The sequence below is a fragment of the Hippichthys cyanospilos genome, chromosome 3 (assembly GCF_059441005.1).
Source record: "Hippichthys cyanospilos isolate Australia breed blue-spotted pipefish chromosome 3, RoL_Hcya_1.0, whole genome shotgun sequence".
NCBI lineage: Eukaryota > Metazoa > Chordata > Actinopteri > Syngnathiformes > Syngnathidae > Hippichthys > Hippichthys cyanospilos.
In genome coordinates this window covers 18,391,574-18,413,433 of record NC_142371.1, presented here as the reverse complement: position 1 = coordinate 18,413,433, position 21,860 = coordinate 18,391,574, and the positions used below count along the sequence as shown (strand labels likewise).

The 21,860-nt window shown below is 41.9% G+C and overlaps 2 protein-coding genes across 2 annotated transcripts in view; one reads left to right on the top strand and one right to left on the bottom strand.

Annotated features, from left to right (window-relative positions):
* The window catches only part of ddr1 (discoidin domain receptor tyrosine kinase 1), a 51,446-nt gene extending 38,045 nt beyond the window's left edge, over positions 1-13,401 (top strand). The window contains exons 9-20 of the mRNA XM_088410614.1: positions 1,370-1,619; positions 4,366-4,488; positions 4,823-4,885; positions 6,154-6,320; positions 6,968-7,169; positions 8,262-8,360; positions 9,470-9,771; positions 9,882-10,009; positions 10,851-11,048; positions 11,121-11,385; positions 11,658-11,807; positions 11,898-13,401. Of these exons, the coding sequence (XP_088266740.1) occupies positions 1,370-1,619; positions 4,366-4,488; positions 4,823-4,885; positions 6,154-6,320; positions 6,968-7,169; positions 8,262-8,360; positions 9,470-9,771; positions 9,882-10,009; positions 10,851-11,048; positions 11,121-11,385; positions 11,658-11,807; positions 11,898-12,038 (2,088 nt within the window). The 3' untranslated portion in view covers positions 12,039-13,401. The remainder of the gene's footprint in view (positions 1-1,369; positions 1,620-4,365; positions 4,489-4,822; positions 4,886-6,153; positions 6,321-6,967; positions 7,170-8,261; positions 8,361-9,469; positions 9,772-9,881; positions 10,010-10,850; positions 11,049-11,120; positions 11,386-11,657; positions 11,808-11,897) is intronic.
* Positions 13,402-13,975: 574 nt separating this feature from the next.
* Positions 13,976-21,334, bottom strand: flot1b (flotillin 1b). The gene is made up of 13 exons (XM_088410617.1): positions 21,205-21,334; positions 20,722-20,778; positions 20,362-20,437; positions 19,863-19,953; positions 18,330-18,473; positions 18,121-18,240; positions 17,308-17,403; positions 17,079-17,231; positions 16,776-16,957; positions 16,228-16,273; positions 16,021-16,158; positions 15,696-15,860; positions 13,976-15,622 (listed from the first exon to the last, which is right to left on the bottom strand). Exons 2-13 carry the CDS (start codon positions 20,762-20,764, stop codon positions 15,593-15,595), a joined length of 1,284 nt encoding a protein of 427 aa, XP_088266743.1. The 5' UTR covers positions 20,765-20,778; positions 21,205-21,334; the 3' UTR covers positions 13,976-15,592.
* Positions 21,335-21,860: the final 526 nt, after the last annotated feature.

Genomic DNA, 21,860 nt, shown 5'->3' with positions numbered 1-21,860 from the left:
AAAGTTACTTAACATGCCGCCGCTGTTAACTCGCGCGCAACCTAGCGCGACCTTGCGTGCGCGTTAACCTGCACTTCCTTCAACGCTATGACTTTTTTTTTTCTCTCCCTCGGGGGTTTTGGGTTGCGAGGCTTCGCGACGCTCCGTTTGTGTCCGTCGGGGTTTTATTGAAAGCAACCGGTGCGACCTTGGCTGAAAAAGGCGCACGTGCAGAAAGAATGGCTGGCAGGCAGCTAGCGCGCGCGGCGCAGCTGTCGGCCTCACATGTGGATCCATTTACAGGTGACGGGCTTGGAATGAAGCGGCAGGTTAACAAGGCCGCGCCGCCGCATTTTGTCGTTTGTTTGCGGCGCTAACATCGCCAACTTTCGACCGTTGGGATCGGTTTGTCATCGGTTGTTCTTTGGGAACGACGTGAAGAATTTTGCCATCGCAGCAAATGGAATTGATGAATGAATTCTGAGGTCAAACTGGCAAAGTCGTACAAAAATAATCACACTCGGTAATGACAGATGTGGAGGGTGTAAAAAAGTTAAATTAGCTTGCCACAAGTGTAAAAAAATGTTGAGCACAGGGTCACTAGCGTTCTTTTTCCAATTTTATTTGTTATAAGGAGACAAAGTACGTTAACGAACATTTTTGAAATAACGTGAAAATGCACCCAATTAAGGTCATTTCCGCTGGCTACATGGCTAATACAAAGCAACAATAATGGAAAGCTTGGCGGCCATCTTGTGTTGCCTCCACTTTTGTTGTAAAGAAAAAAAATACATTACAGTATATTATTGGACATTTTGGAAAAAAAAATATAAATGCACTCATAGCCAAAAAAAACCTCATTTTCATTGGACACATGGCTAAGTCAAATTAGCTTGCGCACAAGTTTAAAAGACATTGAGCTAAGCACTATAAAGAGACAAAGTACACTAAAGTACACTATCTTTAAAAAATAAAATGTAAACGCCCCCAATTATTAAATAAATAGCCATTAAGGTAACTTCCACTGGCTACATGGCTAATACAAGGTGACAGTAACGACATGGTGGGCGGCCATCTTATGTTGCCACTACATTTGTTATAAAGGAACAATGTACATTATATAAATGAACGTTTCAAAACTAAAATGTAAATAACCAATAAAAAGCTCCGATGAATACAAAGCAATAACATGTCTGGCAGCCATCTTACGTTGCCACCGCATTTCTTATGCTGCGAAAATGTACTGTATATTAATGAACATTTTGAAAATATGTTAACAGGAAGTAAAATGAATAGAAGTGATCAGTAACTACGGCAAGGCAAGATGGCTGCCCTCTGTCAACTGTAACTCCAGGTTATTGTTTACATCTCCATTTGCTTTGGCGATCAGGTGCACAGCAACAACCGTCACACTCAGGGCGTGCGGGTGTTCAACAAGGTGGAGTGCGCCTTCAAAGCCGGCCTGCTGCTGCCGTGGTCGTCGCCGCCCCTCGCCGTGCCCGTCCCCCTGGACGACCTGAAGGACCCCTCGGCCCGCACGCTCTCGCTGCCCCTGCACGGACGCCTCGCGCACATCTTGCGCTGCAGCTTCTTCTTCACCGACCGATGGATGCTTCTCAGCGAGATATCCTTTCTTTCCGGTAAAGACCGCGCCTACCACTCAGACTTGACAGGAAATGCTTGCAACTTCCATCGCCACCACATCAATTGCTGCAAATGCTGCTACCACTACTGCTACCATGATGCTACTTTTTCCGCCGCCGCGACCAACATCGATAACTTTAGCGCTACTATAACATTATTCCTACCGCTACTGCCGCAAATACCACTACTGCTACCATAATGCTAATACTAGCACTACTGCCACCACCAGTAATGCCGCCGCTACTGCAACCGCCACCACTCCTACAAATACCACTACCTCTGCTCCCGTCACTACTACAACTACTGTTACCTACCTTCTAAAACTACTGGTGCTACTGTCACGACTACTACTACGTTAATACCCACTAATACTACTACCACTACTTTGACTGCTGCTACCACCATTGCTAGCATCACTACCATGATGCTAATGCTACTGCTACCGCCACCACAACTACTACTGCTACTTCCACTGCTAATGCTACTGCCGCCACTACCGCTACTTCCTAGTATCACTACCATAATGCTAATGTTACGGCTACTACCACCACAGCGACTACGACTACTACCACCACTAATGCTACCGCCACCACAACTACTACTGCTAATGCCCCCACTACCACTACTCCTAGTATCACTACCATAATGCTAATGCCCCCATGACCACTACTCCTAGTATCACTTCCATAATGCTAATGCTACTGCCACTACTACCACTACTCCTAGTACCACTACCATAATGCTAATGGTACCGCTACTACCACCACGACTACTACTACCACCGCTAATGCTACAGCTACCACCACTACTCCTACCACTACTGCTGCTATGATCAATATCTACTACTGCTGCTACAGCTGTCGCTAGTACCACTACCATAATGCTAATGCTAATGTTACTACCACCACCACGACTACTACCACCACTAACGCTACTGGTACCACCACTACTGCTGCCACTATACCGCTACTGCTACCGTCATTACTACTACCATAATGCTAATGCTAATGTTACTACCACCACGACGATTACTACTACTACCACCGCTAACGCTACTGGTACCACCACTACTCCTACCACTACTGCTGCCACTATAGCGCTACTGCTACCGTCATTACTACTACGAGTCTACGAGTGCTATTACTAGCATCGTTACCGCTGCCATTACCACGCTGCTAACATCACACCTATTTTTGCAGTATTGCTGTCACATTAATTACTACATTACTTCTGATAAATCTGCTACTGAAACTTGTACTACTTTGACGAATACGACCATTGGTCTACTTTACTCCTATTTTTTTTTTTACAGTACTTTCACTGCTACTTTATACTAATACTGCTACTGTACTACCACAAGTACTCTTTCACTATCTCTATTTCTCTATAATTCACTACTACTACCACTACCAGTGTTGCTACTACAATATCACAGTACTCCACTTGTTATTACCTTACTTGATATTCCTTCTGCTTTTTATATTTTGTACGACTGCTACTGTACTACCTTCACTCTTTCTACTTCTTTTTATTCTCTTATTATTACTTTTCCCAATGTCATGAAACGTTTTTGTTGTTTTGTCCCTTGCTGCGTTATTTACATCGCTATGCGCCATCACGCTCGCCCGGGCGTTTTTATGTGCGCCGCCTTGCAGCGTGGGGAGGAAAAAAAAAAAAAAAAAAAAAAATGGAGTGAAGCTTATTCACGGCCAGGCGATGTCACGACTCGCCAAGGAAACTGGCAACTTGTTCCTGAATTTTCAGGCTTGGTGGGATCTCTACACTCTTCAATATGACACACTGGACTGGAGAGAGAAAAAAAATATCAGTCATTGCAAAGTTTCTCATAATCACACCTAACCCAGAAAGCGAAAAAAAAATCATAAATAATGCATGGTTTGGTTTACTGGCAACGAATGAAAGTTTTGCCCAGCAACTTCAAGTTCAGCAGGCCGGTACGCTTTATTTCACAAACTACAACTCAACTTACTAATGAGATCCAGGGGGACAACTTTACCATCAACTCTGCCGTTACAACCATAATAATGATTTTTTATTTTTATTTTTTTTTGCTGTTTATGTAATGGAGCCGCAACACGTTTCTTGCTGCTTGACGTTCAAGTTTAGTTTACATTGAAAACAACTTCACTGGAGGAAATGATGTCATTTTTCATACTCAAACTGTCACCTTACAGAACGCTTATGAGCTGTAATTCATTATGGAATAGTAAAGTCACTCAAGTTTTTACACAGTTTAGTAAAAAAATAAACTGCATTGCGTCATAGTTCAAAAATTACATATAAAAAAACTAACTCTCGAAAAATATACAATATATAAATGTATTGTAAATTATACTGTAAAAACAAAAATAAATATGTATAATACATTTTATAAAAAGTTATTTGGATATTCTGGTGAATGCCTGCAGTACACGTTTGGAGACAATTTTTTTTTTGCTTCTTTAAAAATGATATACTAGGGATGTTCGATATTCCTTTTTCAATAGGAGTACTCAACTATTGAGTAGTCGCTGATATCATGTACCGATACCACTAGCACTTTTGATAAACCCCCCCAAAACAATTCCTTCATGAGAGTGTACATATACCTTAAAAAAAACGACAGGTATCGGCCCGATAACAAGCTCCGCCCACGACCTTAATGATGTCAAGCGTGATAGAAAATTGATGTTTTTTTTTTTTTTAATGAAAAAAAAAACTCCCTGGTTGTTCCCCATCCAGACGCTTTTGAAAAGGACGTGACACAGACGAATGGTCGCAGCTTTTCCCCATTCGTCAACGAGACGTCGTCCAGTCCCGCCCCGAGCGGCGGCGGAGCCGCCAACACCACCGCCGCCGCCTCTGGTGAGTCCGGCTCGTCACGCCGCCGCTCTCGTCATTACCCATCATGCTTCACTCCATGCTTCATGTTCCAATTAATTTGGAAAGGTACTCTTCCTGCCACGGCATTAAAAAAAAAAAATAATAATAATAATGCACATCCCTATAAGTCTTAAAAGGCATTTTAGAAAGAAGTCCCCATAACGCAAGTTGCTTCACGTTCCAATTAGTTTGCTCTTAATTTGAAAAGGAAAAAAAATGGCACAAACCCCTCCCCATTCTCTCATTTCCCCTTCATCACCTTTGCTCATTCACCCCTTCCTCCTTTGTCCATCTCCTCCTCCTCCTCCCCTTCCAGCACCTCCTCCCACCGCCAGCTCCACCTTCATGATGGACACCACCGCTAATTGGACCCTGTCAGGTGAGACGAAAAAGGAGATGAATTCAAAAGGATGGCTAGTGCATCAGTGTTCGTTTGGCTTCTCCCTTCGCTAATTACAGTGGAACCTCGAAGGATGGAACATAATTAATCAAGTTTGTCCTGCTGTGCCATGGAACTACATTTGTACTGGAATATTGAAGCGTATTTTATTCAGCAGACACATCGTGTAACAATACGGTGATCTAGCCCTTTTTTTTTTAATTTAAAAAAAAAAAAAAAACCTGTGAGTTTCATGAGGGAGACGGGCACTCCTACAAGACACGTGATCGGCTTCCGGCGCGAGGGATTACTGCATAACCGTGCAGTGTTTTGCATTAAAGCCAATATAACACAAATTAGTCGCTAGAACTGAGTCGGTTCATGTTCCGATTCATTTACTCTTAATTTAAAAACAAAATCCACTGTCATGACACTAAAATGCAACAAATGCCCCTCTGCATTACACCAACGATTACAAAAATTAAAGATTTTTTTTGAACTGTTTTACATTACTTTTTCCTTGTATTTTAACAGGATTTTTTGGGGAAGGGTTTTGAACATGATTTTCTTTGCCTTCTTTATCATATGTTAAAAAAAAGAAAACATACACACACACACTCTCAATTCTGCCAATTTTCAAAGGACTATCAGCCGATTCCATTGGCCGATTAAATTTATTTCTGGCTCATCTGCTGAATACTTGACACTTTTGAAAAATCTATCACACGGCTGCGTCAACTGATTTGCTCTTAATTTGAAAAGAAACATGTGCTGTTCACCTCCATCATTAAAAAGCATTCAGTTCGATTTTTATCAGTGGCTGAAACTCGTTACTCCTATTTGAGAACCGTTTTTTTTGTGCAAAGTGCATGTTCTGGGGGTTTGGAGTCTGAAAAGTAAGCTGAAGGTTGTCTCTGTGGCATGCTTTGTTCACAAGTTTGAAAGAAAAAAAAAAAAAAACAGAAGTATGTGGATTTATTAGCAATTGTGTTGACAGACTGATGCGTGTGTGTGGGAGAATGGCCGCCTTGTCTCGCTTGGGCCCCGCGGTTGTTCTCGCATACCTGCATGCCTTAGATGACCACGGGGGATTAAATGACCTCCGCTATTGATACATTGTGTATAGAAAAGAGTTTTGCGTTTTTTCACGTATCAGCTGATAGCGCGTGTGTGTGTTTTGGCGGCGTGCTTGTCCGCGAAACATAACAGTGCGCACATCCCAAACGGAAGGTCGGGTCAACCCCTCGCTCTCTCCCTTTCCGGCGCAGGTTCCGAGTTGGCCGCCGTGTCTCCGAGGGCGGGGCTCCCGGTGGCCAAAGACGACAGCAGCAACACGGCCATCCTGATTGGCTGCCTGGTGGGCATCATCTTGCTGCTGCTGGCCGTCATCGCCGGCATTCTCTGGAGGCAGTATTGGAAAAAATTACTGGGGAAGGTGAGAGCAACACAAATAGTATCAGAACATCAGAAATTACATATACCAAGATATTGGTAGATCATGTATTGATTTTTGTATCATATATATGTAAACATATAAATATTGCATGATTTCATATATATTTTTATGTCGTTTTTATATATATTATTGAAATATGTTTACATATATATAAATTATATATTGCATGATTCCATATATATATATTTATATATATTTTTTTAAATATTGTATATAATTAAAATATATGTTTACATATAATATATATAAAAAATTATAGACATTATGTACTATTATATATAATGTATCCGTATATGTGCATATATGTATGTGTATGTACAGTATGTGTGTGTGTGTGTGTGTGTGTGTGTGTGTATATATATATATAAAATATATATATATATAATACATATACTGTATAAATATATATAATATAATATCATACATATACTGTATATATATAAAATATAATATATATATATAATATAAAATATATATATATATATATATATAATATAATATTATACATATACTGTATAAATATATATAATATAATATTATACATATACTGTATATATATAAAATATAATATATATAATATAAAATATATATATATACGGTATTGTAAAATGTGATTGTTTTGGCAGGCGCAGGGCAGCCTGTCTAGCGACGAGCTGCGCGTGCACCTGTCAGTTCCCTCGGACAACGTGGTGATCAACAACACGCACAGCTACTCTAGCCGCTACCAGCGGATACACACTTTCCCGGACGACCCCGAGCGAGAGGCCGAAAGCGAGTATCAGGAGCCTAGCGCCTTGCTGCACCCGCGGGACCACCGTGACAGCGCCGGTTGGTCCGATAAGCGCACACACACACACATGCACGGCATTGAGACATGCACTTTGTCCTTGACACATGCCTTCAAGCGTGAAAAAGCTTTTGCGCTTTTGGCCTGGAGCCACCAGAAAGCACTTTATGGGCTTGATTCAACAGAAGCATGAGGACACATGCTCATCAGAACAAACTAAGAACAAACAGTAAAATGCAGTGTGTGTGTGCGATGCATTAGTTGTTGGCAAAAATACACGATTTCGACAGCGATGTCCATTTCTACAAAAAAAAAAAAAATCCTTAAGGTCTGGACTTTTATTTCCCTGCAAACAAAAAGTATGAAAATAAGGCATTAGTAGACGATGCGCTCCACTGAACGAATTTGCCAAATTTTACATTTTTCTCAAAATTACGGATTTCAACTTGGCATCGTTCCATTTTTTCCACTTCATATTTTGAGCCACGTACTTCTATGTATTGTGTATCATTAAGTGGCGTATTAGAATATATAAATATGTTATTTTTTTTTGGGTGACAAGCCAGTATAAGTGATCAATTATCAATCTAATCCATGTATACCTGAAAGAAATATTTTTTTCTCAATTTGTTTGGCACTAAATTAAGTACTCAAGTAATCTAGTACTTTAGGTAATCAAGTAGAGATTCATTTACTTCATATTGAATGCCAGGACCCTTAAAAAATACAAATGTATGTTTGGGATTGAAGGACGGTGAACTTTGTTTTTGTGCAGTGAGGACGTTTAAAAGGCATGTCCCAATATTTTTGTCCAAAGAACATATGAAGTAAACACTTTTTTTTTTTTAAATTCCAACTGTGAAGCGTTCAAAAGTAAGGCGAGAATGCCCGTGTGAGAATACACAAAGCAGCTCTTGTTTGGGATTGGGGAGGGGGGGGGGGGTTGTTGCTCAGGGCAGGAGTGCGGCATGTTGTCTCAGCCTCCCCAAACCCGATTTGCCCCCGCGGCGTTGTGTGTGTGTTAACCCGCCTTTTGCATCCCGTCCTCCGGCTCGAGCCGCCGAATTCGATTTGGTTGGGTCTACTTTTCGCGTGCGGCGTTGTGCGTATTGTGTGCGTTTGTGCTCTCCCAGTCTTGCTGTTAAACAAGCCGACCTATGACCCGCCCCTGTCAGATCACAGGAAAGGCTCCGGGCCCAGCACCTGTCGGGCTCAGGAAAAGAGCCTCAACGGTAAGACGCCTCCCACCGGGAGAAGCGGGGGTCGGCTCTCCCCCCGACTGCAGGCTTGGCTGAAATCTAGCGGAGTAACTCTTCTTCTTTTAGTGCATGCGGCTAGACTTGGACTCTTGCTTTGTGTGCTTGCTTAGTTTTAGATCCTATTAGACACGTTCTCACATATTTGATTATTGGCGGGCTTTGTGTCTTCTTAGGTGCTGTGGAGCTGCAAAATAAAAAGTGTTTACTTCCTAAAAACAGTGACATAAAACAAAAATTAAATATAGAAGATTTTTTTAAATGTGGCTTTTTTGGGGGGTTCAATTCAATAGTCATTGTGCTGCTCCTTCTGTTCTGCTCACCTTGGCCACCAGGGGCTGTATAATACAGTACAAACATATTTATATACAGTATGAAGCAGGTTTTTTTTTTCTAGTTTTCCATTTATTTTTTACTTTTTTCACGTTTTTTTTAGTAGATTTTCAAGAGCGGGCGTCTGTTTATTATTTTATTTATGTATTTATTTTTTGTTTGTTTTTAGTTTGATCATTTTTAATATATTTCTTAGGGCTATTCATATCCCACTAAGGATTTGGGCCTTATCAAGTAATTTTAAGAAAATAAATTTTCATTTGATTGATTTTTGATTAACTCATTCGATGCCAGGAAACTATTTTCACGTTTTTTTTTTGTTTTTTTTTTCTAAGTCTGGCCATTCAATCCCCAATATTTAAGTATCAATTTAATTCCTACGTATCTGGAAAGTAATGTACAGACCCTTAAAAAAACAACAAAAAAAACGTGAGATTTTAGTCCAAATTCCTAGGGAAGATACACACTCCCCTCTAGGGGCGACTTCTGTTACTGCAGGGTAAAATTAGGTTCTTAAATCGAAAGTGAGCTGGAGCCTATCCCAGTTGTTTGCAAACATAAGATGGTGTAGCATCCACACTCTCTCACTCTTTTTTTTTTTTTAATCCTGTTTTTTCATCTTGGTGGTTAGTTTCGCTTATACTATCGCCACATCTATTTCATATATATATGTATATATATATATGTATATATATATTTTTTTTAATCAATAGGCATTTCACCATTAACCGGTCTTTTCTTTGGCCTCCCAGTCTGCGGCCTGGACTTGGTCCCGGAGAAGGGCTTCCCCCTGATGCAGGACGAGCCTCCGCCGTACCCGGGCTCGCCGCCGTACCCGGCGCTGTCGCCGCCCGTGTCGCCGCCGCTGCCGCCCAGCGTGCCGCACTACGCCGAGGCCGACATCGTCAGTCTCCAGGGCGTCAGCGGCAACAACACCTACGCCGTGCCCGCCCTGGCCTCGTCCAGCCCCGGCGCCGACGCCGGACCCCTGCCCGAACTGCCGCGCCAGTGTCTCGTCTTCAAGGAGAAGCTTGGGGAAGGGCAGTTTGGAGAGGTAGCGACACATTTCTTATATTTACATATATATATATATATATATATATATATATATATATATATATATATATATATATATATATACATACTTTGTTGTTTTGATGACAGGTGCACCTGTGTGAGATCGAAAACCCTCAGGACCTTCCCAACCTCGAGTTCCCATTCAACGTGAGGAAAGGTCGCCCTCTGCTGGTGGCGGTCAAGATACTGCGACCTGATGCTTCCAAAAATGCCAGGTTGGTAATGTTTCATTTTTTATTTTATGATGTTAGTTACTGCAGTTCATTTTCTAGTGTGATTCCTGGTTGTTTTTATACAAATGTGCATTAATCTTAGGAGATTTTTTTTGTTGCATCTAAAATATAGGTAACAATATAACGTAACATTGGCTTGAAATAAAATAATCGCTTTTCTAGATTTCTTCAGTAAATAATTCTCTAAATTTGTAAAATAACAGGAACTTTGTTTCATTTTACGTTTTAATATTAACTCTCTTATTTTAATGCAGTCCGTGTAAAAAAAAAAAATTAAAAACTGCTGACCATTTTTTGAGGATTATGACTGACCGTAGTGTTTTTATTTCTCTTAACTTAAAACTTGTGCAGTTTTGTGTCCATTTTTTGCATACGTTCTTCCACATTCTACACTCGCAGTATTTTAACCACTTAGAAGGATGAGAACTAAGTTGAGAACCAATTGTGATGATTAAGTTGGTCTAGCCATTTCAGTCTCATGACATCACCATCCGGGTGAAATTTCAGCTCCCTGGTGTCTTCTTTCAGCGCTTACCCCTTTGATGTAAAATATCTTTGCTGTAAAGTTCAAAGAATTGGCTGAAAGATCGCAAATGGCTTAAAATAAATGAAATAAATAGATACAAACATAATTGACGTTCACGGCACTCCACTGTTGTTTCGGTCGACGTCTTTTTACGTCAGCGGCGCTCAATGTGTTGCTTTCAGACTAAAACAAAACGAAGATGCCGATATTTGTCAAAATGGCCCAAAAAATCGTCGCCAATGATCTGCAATCTATAAGGGTATGTTTGAAGCGCTGTGGTTTTGGTGGGGCGTTCAGGAACGACTTCCTGAAGGAAGTGAAGATCCTGTCGCGCCTGAAGGACCCCAACATCATCCGCCTGCTGGGCGTGTGCGTCAGCAGCGACCCGCTCTGCATGGTCACCGAGTACATGGAATGCGGGGACCTCAACCAGTACCTGTCCCACCGCGTGCTGCTGGACAAGAGCGGACCCTCGCATGCCACGCCCACCATCAGGTGACCACGCCCCCTTGAAAAAAAGGGTTCTAAACAAGTTCTAAAAACGTCGGGTTCTTTTGGGGGCGCCAGCTACCCGGCCCTCATCTCCATGGCCAGCCAGATCGCCTCGGGGATGAAGTTCCTCTCCTCGCTCAACTTTGTGCACCGCGACCTGGCCACGCGCAACTGCCTGGTGGGCGGGGACAAGGGCGGCGCCGACGACCCCGGCGGCGAGCGCCACATCAAGATCGCCGACTTCGGCATGAGCAGGAACCTCTACGCCGGAGACTACTACAGGATCCAGGGGCGAGCCGTGCTGCCCATCCGATGGATGGCCTGGGAGTGCATCCTCATGGTGAGAGCAACTCACTCCATCCCAAAGACGGATTTTTACGTTTTTTTTCCCTTTTCATTATCTTTTGCAATTTTTTTCAACGTGCTCCAAAAATACCTGGTATTGAATGAATCAAGTACTCAAGTAATTGATTACTTTGGATACTGAAGTATTAGAGCCATCAAGTAGCAAACGATTGGAAAACGAGCTCACTTGTAGGTTTTACGTCCCTCATCGGAACGCCTCCCACTTTTCCGTCGCCGTTTGAAATGTCTGGCGATTTTGGCCGGCAGGGGAAGTTCACCACGGCCAGCGACGCGTGGGCCTTCGGCGTGACGCTGTGGGAGATGCTGAGCGTGTGCCAGGAGCAGCCTTACTCCAACCTGACGGACGAGCAGGTCATCGACAACGCCGGCGAGTTCTTCCGGGACCAGGGCCGGCAGGTATGGGGGAAGCGCCGCCCTCCGCGCCCTCCGCGCCCGCCGCGCCGCGGCCCTCCCTCACTTTGCGCCGTCTCCCCCCCTCCCCGCCAGGTGTATCTGGGCAAGCCGGCCGTGTGCCCCCAAGGTCTCTACGAGCTCATGTTGAGCTGCTGGAACCGAGACTGCAAGATGCGGCCGTCCTTCGGCCACATCCACGCTTTCCTGGCCGAGGACGCCATGAACATGGTCTAAGGTTTTGTTTTGGTTTGTTTTCTACTTTTTGGGCGGACGGGGCTGCTGGTTCAGTTCTTTCCCCGCATCCCCCAAAACACAGTAACCTAAGCTTGCGTTCATACCAGGCTGAGCTACATGCTGCGGTGTAGTGGTGGCGGGTGCAATCTGCATTAGGAGCCTTTTCTTCTCTCTGACAAGGACAGCGGTTACGATTCGGAGCTTATTTCACCACTTCAGCCTTTCCCAACACTTTGTGTAGTGCTTCACACAGCTGACTTTTGTGCGTTTTTTTTCCCGTTCGAGAAAAGCGATGATTGGTAGACGTAGTGGTTCACATAGATGCCAGTCAGTCCACCTCCAAGATCAGTAAAATGGAACGTTAGTGTAGTGCTTCACAGAATAGCCCAGGATGCCTCCAGCGCCCCCTGCCGTAACCTGAATAGAATGAAGGCCACTTGTGTTTTGAGATCGAAACGCGGTTTCGCCGGTTTGTTGCTTTTGAATGATGTAATAGAAAGTTTTGGGTTTTTTTTTTCAAATTAAGAGCAAATGAATTGGAACATGAAACAAATTATTGCTAAATTGTGTTAGTGACTCAATGTTGAGTACCTTTATTTTGTTAAGTTTGATTACGGTGACACACAATGTCTTTTTTGGTGTAGCTAAAGCAAAATACACCTAGCGCTTCAAATTTCAATCAATTAGACAATGGATGGCAGACAGCCTTTAAAATAATTACAGTTTTTTGCCAAAGAAAAATATAATTCTCTAATACCGTGTTAAAAATATTCTCAGATGATGTACATGTTGTTGGGTTTCTGTGTCAGCAAATCTAAATTGATGTTTTTTTTTTTACACATTTTTCTTTTCAAATTAAGAGAAAATGAATTGGAGCATGAAATCACTCATTGCCAAAAACAAGAGGTACATCATTGAAAACAGGTGGAGAACCTCTGGTGTAGCGCTTCACATAGCTGCCTTTTACACAGCTGGCTTGAAAACAAATGGCCGTTATTGATAGTATAGCGGTGCGGAGATTTCATCCCCGAATCCAAGCTACGTATGTCGGATTGCGATCTGACGAGCGCCGAAAGCGGAACGGGGGCCAGATGTTTTGTTTACCGATTGCAAACGGCCGCGCTGTCGTTTGAGTCCTTTTTGATACACTGTAGTTCGACTAAACTCCTATTTTTATAGTGCTTTGTTTAGTTTGTACATATTTTAAATACGAATCTTGTATTTTCCTGTACTAAAACAGAAAAAAAAGTTCTGTATTTGTGTAGAAACGCTTTGCTACCTTGATGCTGTCATCTATTGTGCTGTTTATTTTTGTAGATGTTTCAAACAGGCGCTTTTCAAATAAAGCACAACGTTCATGAAATCTTTTTATTTTTTATTTTTATTTGTTGAATGTCACTTGAATACACATATGCTCAACATTTAACACTAACATGCTTCGTTCTTACTCGACAAAACGTTAGTCACGACAAGATAATTCGAAAGGCTTACACTGAAAGTAAGAGGCATCCGTAGTGGCAGCATTATGGCTTGTATCGCTTGGATATGAGCTTGCAAAATTACACAAAATTTCAAAGTTGGACCCTTTCCATTACTGACGGGGAAATGAAGCCTCATGAAGCATTCGTGTATGTATGTATATATATTAGATCTCAAGATTCAAGGGTTTTATTGTCATATGCTTAGCAACACTACACAATGAAATTATTCTTCTGTTCACTTCCCCGAGCAGACTACATTCCATACTCGAGCAAATAATAAAGTAGGCAAAAAAAACATTTTATATATATATATATATATATATATATATATATATATATATATATATATATATATATATATATATATATATATATATATATGTATGTGTATATATATATATATATGTATGTGTATATATATATATATATGTATGTGTATATATATATATATATGTATGTGTATATATATATATATATATATATGTATGTGTATATATATATATATATATATATATATATATATATATAATGTATATATACTGTATGTATATGGGCTAACCAGTAGTGCCATCTAGAGGCGCAAAGAACAATATAAGTGCTTCATGAGGCTTCATTCACCCGTCACTACTTTCCATGCATTAAAAACTGTTTCATGATGCTCTCTTTCAAAACTTCCTGCGGAAAATTACCTTCATTTTCTACCCCTATTTTTTTTTTGTTTGTTTGTTTGTTTTTGTCCCTGATGTAACAGACTGAGCGCACATGGCGCTGAGGTTTGACCAAAGCGTGGAAGCGAGTTTAAGGCAGGCAGGCACTTGACGGTGACGGCATGCATCCAGATTTGGCTTGTTAGTAAAGCGTTAAGAACTTTCTTTTATTCAAAAAAAAAAAAACTACAAAAAAACTCAGTCAGCCCTACAGCATATTGATAAACAATGAATAGTAAAAGCAGCGTTAGTAACATCGACGTACGTTAACATTCCGAAACACCTTTTCAACTTCCTCTCTAAAGCCACCTGCAGAATCAATCCTTCCGTTACAGCGCTCGTCAAATGAACGCGCTCACTGCCAGCCTGGTCAAAACAGATTTTTGACGTCTATTGCCGCCATTGGTAGCAAATGAGTTCAATGTTCTTCTGCATAATGGCAGATTTAGTTATTTAGGGCTTTTTTTTTTTTAACTATATGACAACTTGAGTAATTAACTCTTTCACTGCCAGAGCAATGAAAATAGATCTTTGACGTCTATAGGCGTCACTGGCATTGAATGAGTTAAAGAGGATCTGGGCCACAGTGAAAAGAAGGCCTTATGCAATTTTCAGATACTTTTACAGGACAATAAAAAAAACAATACATCTAAAATCACGTGAATATATTTGACTTCAACAATAAATGTAATTAGAATTCAAATCTAAATGTTATTTTCCACGCTTTTTTCAATTCTTTTCAGAATAAAATTTGATGGGAAGTGTGTTGAATTTCAGGGGAAAAAATTAGAGCAGAAATCAGCGCGTAAGAAAAATCCCCCCACAAAAAAAACTATTTTTACGATGTGAAGAGACAAACCACTTACTGGCTTATTTAATATTCATAGTTTTGTTTTGATAAAATTACACATTTAATTCTGCGATATCAAAACCTAAATCACAATTTATTATTGATATTTTTCTAATAAATGTTTAATTCTGAAATTTCCCCCAATTGAGGTTTTTACCCTAATATTTCAGAAAATTTAGAACGACTGTCCGGACTCTGAAAAGACGTATAAATACGTCTTTGGGGTTGAACGATTGAATTTTGTCACTTGTCATTGTAACCCCTTCCCAAGTAGGACCTTCAAAACGCTTTGAAATGAAAAAGACTCTTTCTGTATTAGTCGGACTTTTGTCCAAATGTTTTCGGCGAGGCCCGACCTCTTCGCGTCTTACTCGAATCGACCAAGGAAGCAAACGGGACACGGAGCCGGCCGGGCGGCCTCATCGGAAAATCAAAAGAAGAGCTTGTCGGGGACAGGGCGAGAGACGGGCGCAGACGTTTGGGATGACGGCGTCACAGGAGCGGCGCCGCGTGGTCTTAATGCACGAGGAGGGACTGGTTTGCCACCTGGACGCGGCAGGTATGACACGGCGCTTTTTAGTTGGGCGCCAAGCGTCGCGCGGGAACGGATGGCTCAAACCTGGCCGATGTCCACGCCGGTCAGCTTCTCCACCGCCGAGGGAACGCGGGTCATGATCTCCAGGACCTCGCCGGCCAGCTTGGCCGCGCCCACGTCGGCGCCGCCGCTGGACACCATGGTGATCTTCTGGGCCGCCGACAGCGGCTTGCTGATCTCCTCGGCCATCTGCCCGGACGAGGCGAAGGTACGGCGTGAAAAGAACGTTGCGGGTTATTTTTAATAAAAGAAAGGAGCGGACTGAACCGCCGTCCGAGTCCATCCTTGTTAACGCGCATTTGCAGGACCCCCACCCCCCCAAGATTAGTGAGACGAAAAAGTAACTGACCAGAGGGAGCTTCTCTAGCAGCATGTCCACCATGGCTCCTTCTCCGTACTGCTTGAAGGCGTCGGCCTTCTTGGCCATCTGCTCGGCCTCGGCGCGCCCTTTGGCCTCCAGGGCGAAAGCCTCTGCCTCGCCCTTCATCTGCATGCGCCAAAGTCAAAAGAAGCTCTTCTCTCTCTCTGCACCCCCCCCCCAAAAAAAAAGACTCACCCTGATGGACTCTGCCTCAGCCTCGGCCTCCATGATGAGCTGCAGGCTGCCGGCAAGGAAGAAAAAGACGTGTTACTCTTAATTATATTTAGCAAACCCCCCTCAAAAAACAAAACTTTTGCACCCCCACCCTCACTGCGCCAACTATAAATAGATTATCTATAAAAATTGAATAAGTACGCCTAAAACTGCATCCTTTTTAACCATAAAAAAAGTTAAAAGCGATATAAATCACCTTTCAACTGTGAATTACTTTTTACAGCGTTTATACGTGAAAAAATAACAACATAAATCAACATTCTACAACTGTAAAGTCTTTTTTACAGCGCTTACACGGCAATGAGAAAAGCTTTCAGGCCCCCTCCACTTGTCGCGCAGACTATGAATAAGATCATTATCTATAACTGGTACGCGTATGCCTAAAAGTGCAATATAAATGAACTTTCGGCAACCGTTAACTACTTTTTCCGGCGTTTGTACAGGTTAGTCTAAAGCTGAAAAAAAGAGCTATTCGAGGACGGCTTTTTCGGAGCGACGGGCGCTTTTACCGCTGAGCCTCGGCCAGCCTTTCCAGACGATACTTCTCGGCCTCGGCGGGCTTCTTGACCTTGGCCTCCAGCTCCTTCTCCTTGCGCACGATCTCCTGCTCCTGCAGCATGATCTGCTGGCTGCGCTCCACCACCTGCACTTGCATCTTCTCCTCCTCGATGCGCTGCTTGGTCTTGGCCACCTGCGGGGAAGGAAAACCGTATAAGAAACAAGCTAATATGCTAAGCATAACTCGCAGAAGACCGCACACTCAATTAGCGGGAAAAGCTCGGAGACGGTGCCAAGAAGACGCCCGGACATACCTGAAGCTGATAGGCCATCTCAGACTCCGCCTTCTTGGTGTTGACCTCCATGTCGTAAGCAGACTTCTTCAGCTCGTAGTCCCGTTGGGATTTGGCCATCTCGATCTCGTTCTTATACTGGGCCGAAACCTTCTCCTGCATGGCCTGGGCCTCCTACGGTCGGGCCGCGCGACTTTCAGGCCGCGCGACTTTCAGGCCGTGCTCGGGAACCTAAAGACGACTTTCTTACCCTGATGACGGCGTCCCGCTTGTACTGCGCCTCTCCGATCCGGGCGTCCTTCTGCACCTGGGCTGTCCTGGCCTTACCCAGAGAGTGCAGGTAGTCCTGAACCAAACGCAAAGACGTCAATATTCCACCACGCCGCGATTATTTTGATTCCGCTAACTCCCATCGAGAGCTATTCCTAATATTTCGGTTGCCTGGTAATTACGAGTAAACCTGAAACATCTAACGGCGCATGGTTGCCATGGTAGCACTTAGCGCTAATGTACAGAGGGGTTGAGGGAGTCAATACAGACCACTTAAGTGTATTAGTGGTCACAGACGCCGCAGAAACAAAAAGGCTCACGAAAAGAAAAAACATCCACCTCTAAAAAAAAAAAAAAAAAGGTCCTTACATTGGAATTTGTAAGTCCGGGCATATGCCGTGTACAATATTCATTTACATTACCAGCTGCTTGCTGTGTGTTAAATATACGTTTCTTTAACTGCAATGGTTTTCCTGTGTTGCAATGTCGATTTCCTTTTCTATGGACGCCAAAAATTTGACACGTTCTAGTGATAGCACCTTGGCCACCAGGGGGCAGCAGAGTACCAACATGCAAAGACGAGTTTTACAACTAAGTATCACGTCTGTCTATATGTGCTGCTGCGCCGTCTGTGTTCAAACATCCATGGCTTGTCGCTATATAAACATGACGCTCAAGTTTTGTAGTTTTTTTAACCTTCAACTGGGAGCAACAACAAAACAGCTTGAAGGCAACATCTGCTGACGCCATCTTGCATCAACCTTGGGAGTAAGCTGCTTTCTCAAGTGTCTACCTGATCGTCATGGACGTCTTTGAGGGTGTAGCTGACCACTCCAATCCCCATGTTGACCAGGTCCGAGGAGGCCACCTTGAAGACCTGCTCTGAGAACTTCTTACGGTCCTGGTAGATCTCCTGCGGCAGGTGAGAGACGCGTTTCGGTCACGAGGTGCAGGTGGTGTTTTTTTTGGCTTCCGTGACACATTGCACAACGGTAGCATCACCTCCACGGTGAGGTGAGCGATGATGGCCCTCTGGTGGCCCTCCAGCGTCTCCAGGGCGATCTGCGCAATCTCGCCCTCAGACTTGCCCATGAACATCTGGCAGGCGGTTGCTAGCATCTCCTTGTTCTGACCCTGGATCTTCACCTGCCAGGTAGACTCTTCAATGTCATTACAAGATCACGCCAAAGCACTACCGTATTTTCCGTACTATGAGACGCAGCTAAACCTTAAATTTTCTCAGAAGATGACAGTGAGTCTTATAATCCAGTGCGCCTTATACAGCGCATAAACCACACGTTTTCATTTTTTGGGGACAAAAAAAATAAAATAACTTAATCACCATGAAAATTCTTCCATTTTTACCCCGTGTTTCTTATAAATGTCTTTTTTACAATTAAAATTCTTTGAAATTTTCACTGTTTGAAATTTTGATATGCTATATATGCTCCAATTTTGAAGCAATTTATATGTGGACAAGGCACAAAAAAAACAAGCTTTTGTAGAATCCAGAAACTGTTTTTCAACCAGCAAAAGAACAAATTTTAAGGTTTTTGTTTGCAATTTGATTAGAAAGGATTTGAGTGTAATATTTTATTGAATCATGAATATATTCTTTCAAACTCTTGATTTGTCTAGGCATTGATCAAGAGGTATTCTTTCCCAATTTTTCAGAAAGTACTTTCCACAAATCATCTTTATTCTTCATTTCTGATTGTCTTAATCATAATCATAATGTCTTTGACTGAGTTATCTGATTGTTTGAGTGTGGACAAATTCCACTGTGCTAAATTGAAAAAAGATCAAAAGAAATGTTCTTTACAATAATGTGTTCTATGCTCCCTCGAAAATTAATTGAGCCTAAAATAGATCTGGTTTTATCAAACTCAGGGGGCGGCCATTTTGCAATTTGTTACTGCGTGAAATTGACATCACAGGGCATCACGGGTAACAAAAAGGGTGGATATTACTGCTTAATTTGTGTTTTCCAAATGCAACATTAATCGAAATTCTGTGTTTATACCATTAGAGCCAACGCAGAAAATATTGTTGTAAAAATAAATAAATAAAAAAGTAAGAGGATGAATGTACAATACAATGAACATACAACAAAAGGATAGTTGATTTGTAGTTTGTGATTGTACAGAAGTGAACTTCATCACACTGAGCTGTTTTTCGATAGAAATCTCTTTTTGCGATGATACAGTGCCTCGCAATAATAAACATAGTGTTAAGTTATTGCATCATTGCCATTATTACTAATAAATTACTTGTATTACCAGTAGTAACGGTTGTCATTCGACTATTCCTAACATTGTGATAAGCGTGTTTTTAAATGGTTAAATGGCGCCTGAGATAAGCCTAAGATAAGCAGCTGGGTGGCTGCAACTGGATCTCTGCTGCCATTGTTGACACTGTAAAGACCCCGCCTTCTGTTGTTTGTGATTGGTCTGACTGACAGATAGGTTTTAACATGCTTTTTATCGTCGTATTTACAATAAGGCATTTTCCTTCATCCGGCCTCTCCGACGTTACCTGAGCAATGCCGGTGACGGAGATGGGGACGCCATGGCGGGTGTACACTTTGTCACTCTTCACATTCAGCGTCAGGGTGTTCAGTGTGATCCTAAAACGGGAGCCGGATCTTATTTTTGACAGTGGAAACTTCAAGTCAAGCCAAAATGTTACTTCAATAATCGATTGTAAAGTTACCAAACGATTGGCATGACTGGAACAAATGTTATTACGTCATCATTATTTAATGTAGTATGGGGACTTTTTCCACCGCGCTCGGATGACAGCAAAGAAACACAAATGTAATAGCCGTGGTGCTATTATACGAGAGGATATGAGAGGCAGAGCCAGGGAGAAGTAAATCAATTAGCAACCACTCCCCTGGGCCTGTGATGACCAGCAACAGCATTTTCTACTCGTCTCCAGTCATCAATGAGCTGGATGTTTTAGAATCAACATTTTGAGGATAGGCCAAAAAATAAAAACGAAAACCGACTATAGAGATGAGCAGGACAATCACCTCTGGATTTGCTGAATGCACGGGATGACAAACACTCGTCCTCCGGCAATCATTAGAGGGGGAGAGCGGCCGAAGCCTGCGAGAAAAGAGACGCACAACATAAACCAAATATTTACTAATGTCTAACATCAAGTCGCCTCCTTTTACACAAAATCAAAACGCTATCAATCCATACTGTCCTAACAAAGGAAATCTCCTTCCACACTTAATGAAAAAGTCTAAACGTATGTCAATGATGTAATAAGCATATTGTACACATGATACCAAATAATGTACTGCAAATATATACTATGGTTAAAATTCAAGTAATATCTCGATATCACAAAATATGAGTAAAAAAAAAATACAGAATAAACTCACCTGAGACGACCATAGCTTCATTGGGTCCACACGTGTAAAACATTTTGGACTCTTTTACTTAAAAACACAAACAAAAATCTTTTAAGAAAACAAACAAAACAACCTTTGTTCCTCCAGCATATTACTTATAGAACGATTTCCATCAACATCTATTAAATTACTCCCGTCTTCTTGACATGACCACGCCCCCGAGACCGAAGACTAAATCAGAAAACGGCGAGAATCTCGATAAAACGATAATAAATAAACAATGTAAATATCTCAAGCAAAACATTTATGAACGATATTTAACCTAATAAAAAATGTTCAATGACATTGGTTCGCGGTAGAAGGCTGCATAACATTCTCCACCCCTTTAGCCCCCTCCTCCGCCAAGAACACATTCCGAGGATCTTATCGGGTAACACGGCGACGACTTTTGTATTTTTTTTCGTATACAACATTGTTTGACTAATCAATCGTCGGCGCATTGGTTTCACTTACCGATATTAGCCGAGAAGAATTAAAAAACGAACTTTAATGGCTCGAGCGAGAGGATTGCTGTTTACCGTCAATCCGAACGACAAAAATGTCTGCCAGACCGGAAGTGCACCGTGGCCACGCCCATTCCACCAACATTACTCTGCTACCATTTGGTGGACGTGTGTGACACTACATGTAAAATGGTAAAACTGAGATGTAACGCAGAGAAAAAAAAATCACCGAATCCAGAACAATATCAGCATTTACAAATATTCAGAATCTATTAGCTACTGTTCTTCAAATACCAAATTTCAAACATCCCAGAGATCCGCTTTGTCCACAAAAAATCAACCCAATTGCCAAGATGAGTGAAAATCGAGGTTTTTTTTTTTGCTAGCAATGTTTTTTTTATTGCTATTGTGACTAAAGTAAAATGACTGACAAGTTGCAGAACAATAGATTCAACAAAACTCCCCAAGTTACATAAAATAGTAAATAAATGAATTAAATTTAAGAAATTCATGTTGCATATATTTTCTCTTTTTGTGGGATGAAACAAAGAGAGATCATGGAGATTATTAATCAATCTTGAAAAAAATCTGTGTGCTGACCATGGAACTCAATTGTAAGCTTTTGTCTACCTCCTTAATCACCCCACCACTCCCCAAATCCAATCC